The sequence below is a fragment of the Melozone crissalis genome, unplaced genomic scaffold, assembly GCF_028551555.1.
Source record: "Melozone crissalis strain CALT ecotype California unplaced genomic scaffold, PUWL_Pcris_2 ptg000139l_1, whole genome shotgun sequence".
NCBI lineage: Eukaryota > Metazoa > Chordata > Aves > Passeriformes > Passerellidae > Melozone > Melozone crissalis.
In genome coordinates this window covers 3,728,138-3,741,410 of record NW_026535912.1, presented here as the reverse complement: position 1 = coordinate 3,741,410, position 13,273 = coordinate 3,728,138, and the positions used below count along the sequence as shown (strand labels likewise).

Genomic DNA, 13,273 nt, shown 5'->3' with positions numbered 1-13,273 from the left:
CTCGATCACACTGGTAGTGCTGAAGTGGCTGGAATCAGAAATGCAGCCCAGCCCCTCCCAGCTCTTGTGATCTCTGAGCACCAGCTGGAATGCAAGGGCATTGATTTCCTGCTCAATTCCCAAACACAATACACACTGATTCCCTGGGCAGCCAAAAGACACGGGAGTCATTAACCTGAAAGTGATGTGTTTCTGCCAGTGCTGGAAAAGGGTAGGAAAGATTGAGAAAAAGCTCCCTTGCTCCCTGGAGAAGGAGAAATTACACAAGCCTTCCCCTTCTAGCAAATAAACAAACAAATAAACAAAACATGAAAGTGTTACCTACTCAAGTGTCTTAAGCACTTGGATGCAGTGAAGGGATGTTTGGCAGGGAAACAGCCCTTGTGCTGAGCATTGGCTCTATGGATCTAAGGCAGGGATCTATGGAAGTCTGCCTGAAGGTCCCTCAGGAGCCCCCATTGTCCAGGCTAAAGCTCCCTCAGCACCTCCTCCCTGGCCTTGTGCTGCCCCCCCTTGCCCAGCTCCCCTGTCCTTCTGTGCACACGCTGCAGCCCCTCCATGATTTCTGCTTCCCAGGGCCCACAGCTGCACACAGCACTCCAGCTGTGGCCGCAGCGCTGCCCAGCACAGGCCACGCTCACTGCCCTGCTCCTGCTGCCCCACTGCTGCTGGCACAGCCACCGTGCCCTTGGCCTTCTTGGCCCCCTGGCCCCATGCTGCCTCATCTTCAGCTGCTCAAGGCCGCCAGCCCTGCGTCCTTTTGGCCCACGCAGCTCCCCAGCCACAAAGGTGCCCAATGCTCTTCAGATACTGCATGTGCCGTTTCAAGATAGCCTTCCTTTTCCACCACCTCATGTTCCAAGTAGATATCGTGAAGTTTGATAGGAATAGGAGTCTAAGTCACTCTGTTTAAATTAAAATGATCTAATTCAACTGTACAGGAAATTGCTCTTATTTAAATTTTCCCTATCTGCTGTCAGCAAGCATCGTTCTCTTTTCAAAAGTAGGTTTTTAGTTCTTCAAACTCTGAGAAGGAAATTTACAAATATCTATCGCTGCCTTTGTACTTTTGTCTCAGGCATGGAAATGGATTTTCTTTCAGCCTCCCTAGCAGGCCCTCTACAGTCTATTGCTACTGGCCAAGCTCACATCTTCCTCTACAATTCTTAAACACCAGGAACATGAAATGTTCCTTTCTCACTCACCTCAGGATCTTCAGCACTGCTGAATACACGCTTCAGGTGACCTGTAGTGGGAAGGGAAAATGAACCAGATGCTCTCATGAAACTGCCTGGGCTGCTGAATCCCACAGAACAAGTCAACCCAAACAGAGATGATTTCCCGTTTCACAACATCCCTCCAGGAGACACATTTCATTCACACAGCCAGCAAGGGATATGGACAATATTCTTGGCTGTGCCTACACTGCAGCCAGTTTAGCCAGTAAATGAATACAAATATGATCAAGAAAATGCAAATTGTTCTTTAACACTCAATGCTCCTGTTCTACCAAAGACATAAAACAGCTTCTGAAATCCTCTCCTTCAGGTACTTTTTTTTATTTTTTCCAATCAGTTACATGCACTAATTCTCATTAACTTGCAGGAAACGGTTGCCCAGAAAAGCTTCCCAAAATTCCCCTGAGCAGTGGCAGTTTGATTTTGGAAGAGCACAGCAGCACCTCTAGGGTTCAGAAGTAGACACTCACTGCTTTAGAGTTTGCACTTCCTTTCAAAGGGAATAACTATTTTAGCACTCAGTAAAAGATTATTAAGTTAGACAGTCAAATCCTTTCATGACAAAATTTAAGAAGAAAGAAGCTTTCTCTGAATTCTGGGAACAACTGCAGAGTTTTTGGAAGGCCTTAAAGAATGTCTGCCAGTCTACATTTTCAAAGGTGTCCTGCTTGACCCAGCAAACTGAGGAAATGACAGACTCTGCTGCCACAGACTCTCCCGTGGAGGGAACGGAGCCCTGCAGGTTCCCCTGCAAATGCTGCCCCTGTGGCTACAGACACCCCCTTTTTAGCTGAACCTCTTGACAGGAGCTTTACCAAACCAGTGGCATCCTAATGCTCTTTCTGTTTCAAAATCAGAAAGTCAGCCACCAAGAAAGAGCAGGAAGACATACAAAAGCCAGGTTAGGATGCAACCAGACCTAAGTAGAATGGAAAACTCTACTTAAAAACAAAGTGTGTCACGTAATACGCGGAAAAACAAACACCATAAGCAGCAAAAGCTGCCGTGGCCAGATGGTGAAACATGGTAGCAGTGTTTTGGGAGTTCACCACAACACTGAAAGACACAAGACTCTTGTCAGAGTGCAGCTGCCCACTGACAAATTCCCCAACCAGGAGGATTCTCCTGATGTGAGCAGCACTAGAGCTGCGCTGACACTCAGGCCTTCCGTGCACCAAGGCAACCTTCTGATGTCACTACGACAAGGTGGCAACCATGCACCGACATCACAAAGCAAACGCTCCACGTTGATCTGTGAATTTATGCAAAGCAATAACCAACCTTCCCTACAGCAAACACAAAAGAGTCTGGAAAGTTCTTCTCTGTCACAAAGCAGCACAAAATTCCCCTCATGGGCCAAACCTTGTTGTTCAGGGGATCCAAGAGGAACTCCAAGAGTGTCCCATAGACCTACAGCCTGTACCCCAGCTGAGCACTCAGATGGGACACAAGCAAAGGAAACCAGGCCAAGAAAATGGCCCACAGCATTGCACATGTGAGAAATGACTCTCACTTTTAAAATTTTAAAGGTTTAGTAAACCTCAACAAACGACTAAATAAGGAAAAATTGCAGCATTTGGAGTCTCTGTGACTAGCAGCCATGTGCTCATCTACAAAAACGATGCTCTGCCTTTTATACCCCTAGCTCCTCCAAAAGTTTTGTCAGTCAACTCTTTCTCTGCTGTTCCATTGGTGGAGATTACTTTCTTGCATCTTGACTGGAGGTCAGGTGTTGGTGTGCTGCCTGCTGGTCACAAGCCAGCCCTCCCCAAATGCCCTGACTACAAGGGGGATGGGAAAGAGGACTATGGAAGGATATATTACAGTATCATCACTACACATTTGAACATCCACATAACATCTGCTTCGTAATTGTCAGAGCCAACCATTGCATTACTCATCCAGAACACACAGAACCAGGAGAGAAGCCACTGTTGGCATCACAGCTGAAATGCTTCCTAACAAATCTCCCCACATATTTGCACCTTTTTTGGACATGCCCAGGGGTCCGGTGCGGGTACATCTCTGCCTTTCTTCCCCTTTGGCAGCAGTCGAACTGGCAGCATCTGCCCGCCAGCAGCAGCTGCTCCAAGCTGGGAACGCCACTGGCACTGCTGATTTCCAGAGGCTTCTGTGTGCCAGGGGAAGCCAAGGCAGGAGCGGGTTGAACGGTGCTGGCGCTGCTGCTGCTCTGTGCCAGAGAGTCCGGCTGGGCAGGGCACGGTGCCCACTGCACTGCGGGCTCCTTCTCCTGCCACAGCTGGGCACACCTGGGAACAAGGCATGACAACCTGTGGGCAAGCCAAGGAGTTTCTGGGGCTGCACTGCTCTGCACACACCCAGGACACCTGCAGCACAGAATTTTAACCCTCAAACAGGTAAATCAAAGGGAAACAGCTGGAAAAGATTTCATTTTGACCATTCTTACCTGCTCAACATAGGTCTTCAAAATGAATGTTACCAAGAAGAGCCTGATCCCTGCTGCCAGCTCAGGGTTAGAAGAGAGGCAATCCTTGATCTCAGCATTGGGTATGTGGGGAATCACTTCCCTAACACATGCACCCCCAGCAATCTCACTTACTACTTTGTATCCATGGATCTAAGACATATTCAATACTTTGCTGAAACTCACAGGCTAAATATTCCCCCAAATTATTTGATTTACTCATTGATACTTATTGACTTATTGATACTTAAATCACTTCTCCGAATTTACTGTCATGAAAATAGGAGCGTCCTGTAGGTCCCTGCCGGTCTTTGACACGGGTTCAGGAGGAGACCCATGCACAAAATAACCCAGGACAAAACTGGGATTGCAAAGCAAATTCATTCTATTTGTTGCAGTAGCAAATAATACATACCAAGCCCTGGATTCCTAAAAATTTGCTGAGCAGGAGAAGGAGATGGAGCGTGGTGCTCGGCAGCAGGAGCAGGTAGGCAGTGCACTTTCAGGACATCCCCTGGATCAAAACGCTGTGCATCTCATTCTTCTCACCCTTCCAGCTCAGAACCAGGCCTTACATCTCCTGCTCAAGAGTGGAATTTCCCAGTTATGGCATCAGCTCACACATGGATGGCTGAGATGAGGCCAATGAATCAAAGATTTAAAAGAAGTGGAAGAGTTAACATTTTAGCAAGATTTAGTTTGGGGGAAAGAGTATAGCAAGAAGAGTAGAAATAATAAGGGATGGTTAATTTTTAGCAGATAAGGTAGTTAAGGCTAGGCTAATATATCACTTGCCTGTCTTTACTATGGTTAAAGAAGCGGGATGGGATGCGGATTTCTTTGTGACAAAGAAGAGGACTGTAGCCTGCACCTGGGCCCTGAAACTTCAGCTATAGCCAAGGGGTTCGAAAGCCTGCAAACAGGTCATAAGGAAAGAGGTCAAATTGAGGAAGACATCTTGGCCTTCATCAGAAGGACACCTTTCCCCACTTTAAAAGCCACCAACCCATTTGAAGTGAAAGAATCCGCAAATGTGAAGGAACTTTGGACTCAGTTATAATACATTTGAATACAAAGGGAGCAGGTGGGGTTACCTAATGAATATGTATTAATAATTTCGGAAATTATATTAATGTGTAAGACTTTTTTAGATAGTAGAGAGGCAGTGATTCTTCACACATGTCTTTAGGAGACAACTCCTTGTGTGCCTGGCTGTAATAAACATACCACCTTCTACCTTTAACTGTGGTGAGTTCTATTCCACACCTCATTTGGTGACCGCAGCAGGAACGCTTCTCTGCTCCAGTGAGAACAGCCGGGCTCTGGACGTCTCTGGGCGCTGCCAGGACATTCCTTTCCTGGAGGCACCTCCGCTCTTGGCTGTTCCTCGTGGGGGACAGACAAGACTGCTGGGACTGAGGAGAAAGGGAACGTTTAACTCTGTATAAAGTAACCTGTAAGGCGTACACAGGGAAAGGGCTGTTCACAAGTCACACAGAGATGTCCTGTGCACAACGTACACCTGTACCGTTTGGGTTTGGGTCTGGCTGCTGGCAGAAAGCATTTGCTGTGTCAATAAGGACCTGCTAGCAATTCTGGGGGTGAATGGAGCAAATCCTGTTTTATTGCTGCATTCTTTCCTGTGTGTCGTAATTGTGGTTGTGTTTTCAGTGTGTGAATGTTTGAGGAAGATGATGTGGGTGGATGCTGATGTGGTGGATGGTGTGTGTTGTGTTGAGAAAAGTGAGCACTCTGTCCCCTCGTAAAGAGATACTCCTTTCCCAGTGAGCCTGTGTGTGTGGACTTTCTAATTGCAGGGGTTGGTGCTCCCTGTGACACCTGGTGCTTGGGTATACAGGGGGGTTGAATGGTTTTTCTCCCACACTGTGGTCATTTGGGACTGCACGGTTGTGTTTGGGGAGATTTTAGGATTTTGTTTGCAACAAGTGCAGCAATTTATGCAGAAAACTACAGTGTGGTGATTTATCATGTTGAACTATGGCAGTTCCTTTCTACCACCCCCTTCCCCAAGGGTTTAAAGTCTTCTGCCACGAGGTGGACGCTCTCTTTCCTCCCCTGGACATCCTCTTTCCTCCCTTGGACACTCCTTTTCTCTCCTGGAGCTGTTCTCCATTAAAGCTGTGGGATTTTGGTCCCGGGAAGAGAGAGCGCCTCTTGTCTTTTGCTTTTGTCCTTGTCAGTGTCACTGGGTCCACAGCTCGCCAAACTGATCCCCCACGAGATGAAAACTGACAAATGGTCCCACATACACAGCTCAAAAATTGGCCACATTTTTGATGGACCGGGATGTTCGCCACACTTTTGGAATTCCCTATTCCCATACAGGTCAGGAAATTGTTAAAAGGATGCACCACTGTAAAACCCATTCTAGATCAACAAAAGGGGGAATGGCTGAAGCAATACCCCAGATGAGGTTGAGCAAAGCTTTAGACGTCTTTATGTTTTGAATAGCTCATTTGCAGGACCTAATCCTCCAATTTTTAGGCACTTTTCAAACAGCACACAGGCAAAATTGAAAGAAAATCCTTCAGTTTTGATCAGAAACCTTCAGTTAGGACAAATTGAAGGACCATTTGCACTAATCGCTTGGGGCAAAGGGTATGCTTGTATTTGCACAGGTGCTGGACCTAAGTGGGTCCCCACGAAGGATGTGAAAGAGCACAGCGACAATTCCAGCTGCAGGGAAATGAGCACGCAGACGTGAGCTGCACGGAGAAGGTACGGTTCATGCCAGACGTTCCCTGTTCAACCTGTGAAAGCTACAAATCTTGAGTTTGATGTTGATTTTTGGACTGTGGAAATGGTTTGTATCACAGAGCTCTTTCAGCAAAAGCGTGGTGTCCATTGTGTTCAAAAGAAGTCTAAGATATCCAAATTTGTAAAAATTGAAGGTTAGTGCCCTATAGTTGGCCAGTCCCTGAACAAGTGCTAAAAGATTTGCTTGAGAACTGAAATAGATGGGGAAGCTTTTGCCAAAAAACAGCTGAACAGGAACATGGAGTTTGATCAAATGATATACTGGCATTTGTTGGTTTTTCTTGCTTGCTTTTGCATGCATACATGCCTGTAGATCAACCAAAAATGAATGTTTGCCTTGCTTTAGCCAAGTCAGCAGGCTCAGACACCATGTGTTTGACCAATTTGAGCCCAGACAAATCCTTTGCAACCTGTTTGGTCGGTGTGCCTGTGCCAGCCAAGGAGTAGCCAATACCCAATCGTGACAAATATTGGTGTGAGGCTGCCAACGAGACCAATCCCATAACCAGCTGGCATCACTGAGCCCCTGATCCTCTTAAAGCACCTTCTGAACCTCAAGAATTGGAATTCCTGGTTCATTGGTGATGGAATTTTGTGCTGAGTTTCAGTACCAGGGAGATCCACAGTTAAATGTTACTCCCCATCATCCTGAGGACAGATACTAAAGTTTGGGGTGCAATTGTACTACCCCAGTGTCCCCTAAGGGTGAAACTGCTGACAAGTAGATGACCTAGATGAGTCCCCATGACAATAAGCAACAGAATATTGGCTCATTTGTGGAGATAAAGCCTGGCAGGACATTCCCTCAGAAATTAAATGTGGCTCATGTAGCATCAGACAACTCACTGTGATAGCACCTAGTGTTAAGTAAGCCATCAAGAGAAAACACAGAGAAAAAAGATGTGCCCATCATTAAAAAGAAAACTGTAATAGCAATTTCAGACCCTAGGGCCCTGCAAAATGAGGTACATCAACTTGATTTCTCCATCAACTTGCCTCGGGCGAGGCATGAAACCACTATACCGATTGGGGTGTTGTCTGAAGAAAGAAGACAGTGCTACTTCCATTGCAATTAGTGACATGATGACTGATGTTAGTGCTGTCAGACATGCAACTTTACAGAACAGAGCAGCAATTGATTTTCTTTTACAGGCACATGGACATGGTTGTGAGGAATTTGAAGGATTGTGTTGCATGAACCTTTCTGATCACTCTGAATCCATCCACAAAAGCATACAAAAGCTGAAAGATTTGACAGCTCCAATTAAGGAAGATGGTGGGTCATGGTTAGATGATTTGTTCCAAGGACAGAGCTTTGCACCTTGGCTAAGGGAACTTTGTAGAATAGGTCTCTGTAGCAGAATGAGGCCTCTGTCGGGGATGAGGCATTTGTCGGTAAGGGAAAACTCGGACACTCAATAGGAGTGATAAGCAAGTTCCGTTTATTGAAGAGAGCATCAGACACTTATACAGCAAGTAAGAAGCTTATGAATATTCTGTAAGCCAAACGATCTATTGGTTAAACTATACCATCAACTCTTCCTCATTCCTTTGGGCCTACATTCCCTATTTCCCACGTCTCTCTGTCTACTTGTTATCATACCCAGCTAGGCCCAAGGACACGCTATCTTGCAGGTGCAAAACTCAAACTAGCTGTGTTCGGTACTCTCTCAGCTCCTGGTTGGCTAACAAGCAAATGTCTACGTGACCTCTGTCATGTAGCCATTTCTCCAAAATTCCCCTGTTTTCTTGTTGCACAGGCAAGGTTTGATGGGTTAACTGCGTCATACTCTTTGCAATTCAAGAATAGGCAATTCTAACAACTATTACATTACAAGCAGTGTTCTCCACTAGCAAGGTTTCTCTCTTACAAGGGATCTAAGCCAGGGAGACAAACCGAAAAGGCTATCACTATTTATAGGGTATGCCATAAGACAGATACAAAAAGGATTCTATGCTGCTACAAGGCTCAAACAAAACTCAGGTGTGCCAATACAACCTACAAAAATAAGCTACAGGAGCAACATGTGCGCAGGTTTCATCTGCATCGATTGTCTGGTAAGTTTGCTTTCCATTCTCAAACAGCAGATATACTTCAAACAGGAGTGGCTCTACTCACAAATGCTTCTGATTGTCTCTTCTAACTAGAGTTTCTCTGATGTTCACGACAACACCTTGCACAAAAGTCATAAAATAAATGCCTAGCATAAAAGCATAAATCTGTATAACATCACTTAAACTTAATAGCACTTAGACTTAAAATACTTAACCTTAAAATATTTAAACTTAACAGAACTTAACATCACTTAAACTTATCTTTACTTAAACTTAACAGAAATTAATCTCAACGAACTTTAACTTACCATGACTTAAGTTTAACAGACCTTAACCTTAACAAAACTTAGCCTTAACAGAACTTAAACTTAACAGATTTTCAAATCAACAGAACTTACATGTAAAATCACTTAAATTTAACAGAACTTAATTTTAACAGAAATCAACTGACTTTAAATTCTACATAACTTAAACTTAATATAATTTAAATGTTACAGAATCTAACTTCACTTAAACCTAATAACACCTAAATTTAACAGAAACTAAACTGAACAGCACTTAAACCTAACAGGACATAAACTTAACAAAACAACCTTAACAGTATTTAACATTTATTGGCACTAAATAGATAATTTAACTTAAACTATTAGCAACAGATAGAACCTACTATAGAAATAGAATAGAATGTAGAATTTACTATAACTTACTTATAGGCCTGACTCTAAAATACTAAGCTAAAACAACTTCTTTCATGTGTTTGCTACAGCATTTTTACACTTGAATGCACCTAAACATAAGGAGTTTGTCCAAGGTGTAGCTGTGGAAAAATTCTTTTGAATTCAGTGCTTGCTTTTACATCTACTACATCCAAGCAAAGCTCAAAGAATACAAAAAGTACACTTATTACATCTTGCTTATACAATCGCTTTAACATGTCTTTAACATTTTTAAATTTTTCAAAATACAATTTCAGAGTTTGATATTCCACCGACTGAGTTATCTGGGCTTCTGATGTTAAAGTCTATGTTAATACAGGTGATTTTAAGGCAGCAATAATGGATGCTAAGCCAAATCGGCCGAAATTTGGCCCACGCATTCACTACTCATTCTATTTCACAGTCTCTGACAGGAAGAACAAAAAGTCTTTTTAACTTAGGTGAGGAACGTCTTGATAGTAATGCTCCTTGGTGTCGCCTATTTATTATCACTGGTTTCCTAACTGCAGTAGGGATCTTTTCTTTTTTTGACAAGAGTCACATTTATTACGGCTGTTAGGTCTAAAACTGAAGCTTCTGCCGGCCGCGGGGCGGAGGTGGGAAAGTAGTCACGCTTGGAAGGCCCTGGGATTGGGTCGCCGCTGCTGGTGTCGCTGTGGTGCAGTGGGTTAACGGAGTTGCTGCTGGACGCAGCGCAGCATTTCGGCGGCGCGAGTCGCAGCCCCACGGCAGTGGGCCCCCCCCACCGCGCTGCGCCCTCTTTGCGCCGTCGCTGCCGTCGCTTCAGGCTGCCAGCAGGGCACGGCGGCCCCCACCACGGGCTGCCCGCCTGCCGCTGAGTTCCGCACACTCAGCCTTGCCGGTGCGTACCGCACCGCACCGCGGGCACGGCACCACCCGCCTCGCTCGGGCTCTGTGGCTGTTCGTATTGCTGCTCGCTGAGCGCCAGCCGGCCGCACCAAGTTTTGCGCCCCGGAGACACTGTCCATGGCGGCGCCGGCTGAGCTGCGCAGCTATACTTGGAGTCTGTTAAGGTACAGTTTGTTTAGGTTGCCAAGTCGAAACTAAGGCCCCTGCTGGCTGCGGGGCGGAGGGAGAAGCGCTCGCACTGGAAAAGCGCTCTGGTCTTGCGCCGCTTGTGTCGGAGCGGGTGAACCCCCTGCGCTGGGCTCCTTGTTTCGCGAGACTCGCCGGCAGGCTGACTCACTGCGCGCGCCGCACCCAGCACTGCACCCATGGCGGCGCGGGTCGCTCCCCCAGTGGCGGCTCCGCTCCCCCTGCGGCTGCCGCCGCTACCGCCGCTGCAGCGCAGCATCTCAGGTGAGCTGCCCGCCGTGGCTGCTCCCCACGGCACAGCGCCCATGCCGAGTTCGGAGTGGCACAGCCCCGCAGGTGCCCCGAGCCGTGGCTGCTGCCGCCATCACAGCAGGGTCGCTGACCCACTGTGCATATACTTGCAGTGCCAGCACCATAACGCACGTTTTTGCAAGTGTATATGCAGCAATCTCTGGAATTCTCTTCCCAAGTCAACAGTCTATAGTCCCCGCTTTTCTAAAAAGGAAATCTATACCCTGTAATCCTCGTTTCTCTAAAAAGCATCTAAAAAGGTGATTAGCCTCTTGCCTTTCCATTACCTTCTAACCTGATAGTCAGCGCTGCTGCAACCCTTTGCAAAACGTTGACGGCATTCAATCAGCTGGACTTTCCTGTGAGGTCGCCAGGCATTCAGTCAGCTGAACTCTCCTGTGAGGTTGCCAGGGCACTGAAGCCCACCCTTTCGCCTTTTTCCAAGACTGCTCTGTATGGTCGCCTAAGGCAGGGCCCGCTTTTTGTGCCTCCCGGGCTGCGTCGGGACGGACACCCAAATACTGTACCGACCATGGCTCGCAGGCCCAAATCTTCTGTAAAGTCCGTAGGGTCTGTAGGGTCTGTAGAGTCTGTAGGGTCCATAGGGTCACTGTTCGGGCAGCCATTTGTTGCAGAATGAGGCCTTTGTCGGGGATGGGCCATTTGTTGGTGAGGGGAGACTCGGACACTCAATATGAGTGATAAGCAAGTTCCGTTTATTGAAGAGAGCATCAGACACTTATACACCAAATAATAAGCTTATGAATATTCTGTAAGCCAAGCGATCTATTGGTTAAACTATACCATCAACTCTTCCTCATTCCTTTGGGCCTACATTCCCTATTTCCCACGTCTCTCTGTCTACTTGTTATCATACCCAGCTAGGCCCAAGGACACGCTATCTTGCAGGTGCAAAAACTCAAACTAGCTGTGTTTGGTACTTTCCCAGCCCCTGGTTGGCTAACAAGCGAATGTCTACATGACCTCTGTCATGTAGCCATTTCTCCACACTTATCAGTGAGCATTTTCAGTTCTGTCACTCATGTTTAGAGCAAGTTTTCTGTGACTCACTGCACCAGGTCGGTCCAAAGAAGAGCATTAGGAAGCATCCAGCTGTATCATTTCTCTTCTTCCTTCTGTGTACATGCTGCTTTTTTGAGCACTCTGGCTTTCTGAGCTCCCTCAGGTGTCTTGATCCTTTTCTGGATAACCAGAGGGATATCAGGATTAAATCCTGTCTCAGCTCTGAGGTCTGGCTTTTGAAGAGCCCCAGTCATCCTCTCCTACTCATCTCATCCTGGTCTTGGTGGAAATATTATGCCTTCATGGGATTGTTATTCAGCTTTGGGGCATTCTGGCACTGCTGTTCAGTGGAAGATTTTGAGACTTTGAAAGGTTTCCTGGTGTGGCAATGACAATCCTCAATCCTAATGCTTGATGGCGGTTGCAGTTGCCTCAGTTGTGAAACCTCCTGAAAAACATTGTTCTTTCTTTTCTCCTTGACTTTTTCCATCAACAGATTAGGAGGTTTGGGGATATCTTTTCAAAGGGAATTTCAATTAATCTCCTATCTGACATTTCAAAGGGGAACAGTGGTTTGGTTTTTTTTAACCAGCATCTGCTTACCATCCAATTAGCTAACTGCCTTTAATTAACCATAATACATTCCAGGAGAGCAAAATAACAAGGGAACAAAATCAAGTGGTGACGACTCTGTGACTGAACCTGGGCTTCCCCTTTCTCAGGTGCAGGATTCTGGGTAACCCTTTGCTGGCCACTTTGAGCTCTGCCATGCAGTGCCTTGGGTTTCTGGGGAGGGAAAAGCATCCAGTCCCTCACCTCCAGGTTCACATCTGCAAATCCAGAGGCCACTGGATATTTCTGTCCATGGGATTTGCACACTGGATGCCCCATAGGAATCTGGTTGTGAGCTTTCCTCAAAAACATGGTGAGATGAAGTGTGCGGGACTCATTTCTTCAGAAGGGCAGGAGAGACCTCTGAAGGCCTCCTCTAAAGGGCCTCCTTACCCAGCAGTCTGACACAGATTTGCTTCTGAAGAGCTTTGTAATTTGTCCTTATTATGTTCTATCTGTGATTTAATGAAAGCCTTTTTCTCTACTGTAATTGAGCTCTTAATCTCATCTGAAAAGCAGAGCACAACCTCTTCAGAGATGGCGTTTGAGTAACAGCCTCTTTGTGTTTCCTCTGCTGTGGTGCTGCTCATGGAGCTGCTCACTCCTGATTTAAGAACAGAAAATAAACAAATTTCTTTGAGTCAAAAATACATCAGTGATGGCACATAGAGTAGGTTTGAATAAAAAACTCTTTTTTTCTATTGGGCAAGAGATCTTCCAAGCAAGATCTTCCCTGGTTCTGCAAAGAATATGAAGGAGTGAGTTTTCCTTAGTGAGCCCCTGAGGCTTCATGCAGGTGATGCTCAGAAAATGGCACATGGGCATGGCAGCTGTCAGCAAAACAATTGGCTCTGGGCAGGTAAAAGTTGGCAGGAGATAAGACTGGAAAGTCAAAACAACAGGATGCTGAAAAACTTGTAAGAGGAATAACGACTTCAGTGAAAATCCGTCATCTTAAAGCTTCAAAACACATTTTTACAAAAATCCACAAAGGTGTCCTGATTTTGATCAGTCTGATCTTCCTAAATAGCATTTTACAATCAGAATTAGGAGTTGAG

The 13,273-nt window shown here is 46.0% G+C and overlaps 1 protein-coding gene across 1 annotated transcript in view; it reads right to left on the bottom strand.

Moving 5' to 3' along the window:
- Positions 1-10,470, bottom strand: part of LOC128948599 (serine/threonine-protein kinase pim-1-like) — a gene marked incomplete at its 3' end in the record, with an annotated part of 36,777 nt that extends 26,307 nt beyond the window's left edge. The window contains exon 1 of the mRNA XM_054293370.1: positions 10,441-10,470. Coding sequence (XP_054149345.1) covers positions 10,441-10,470 — 30 coding nt within the window. The remainder of the gene's footprint in view (positions 1-10,440) is intronic.
- Between the last annotated feature and the right edge of the window lie 2,803 nt (positions 10,471-13,273).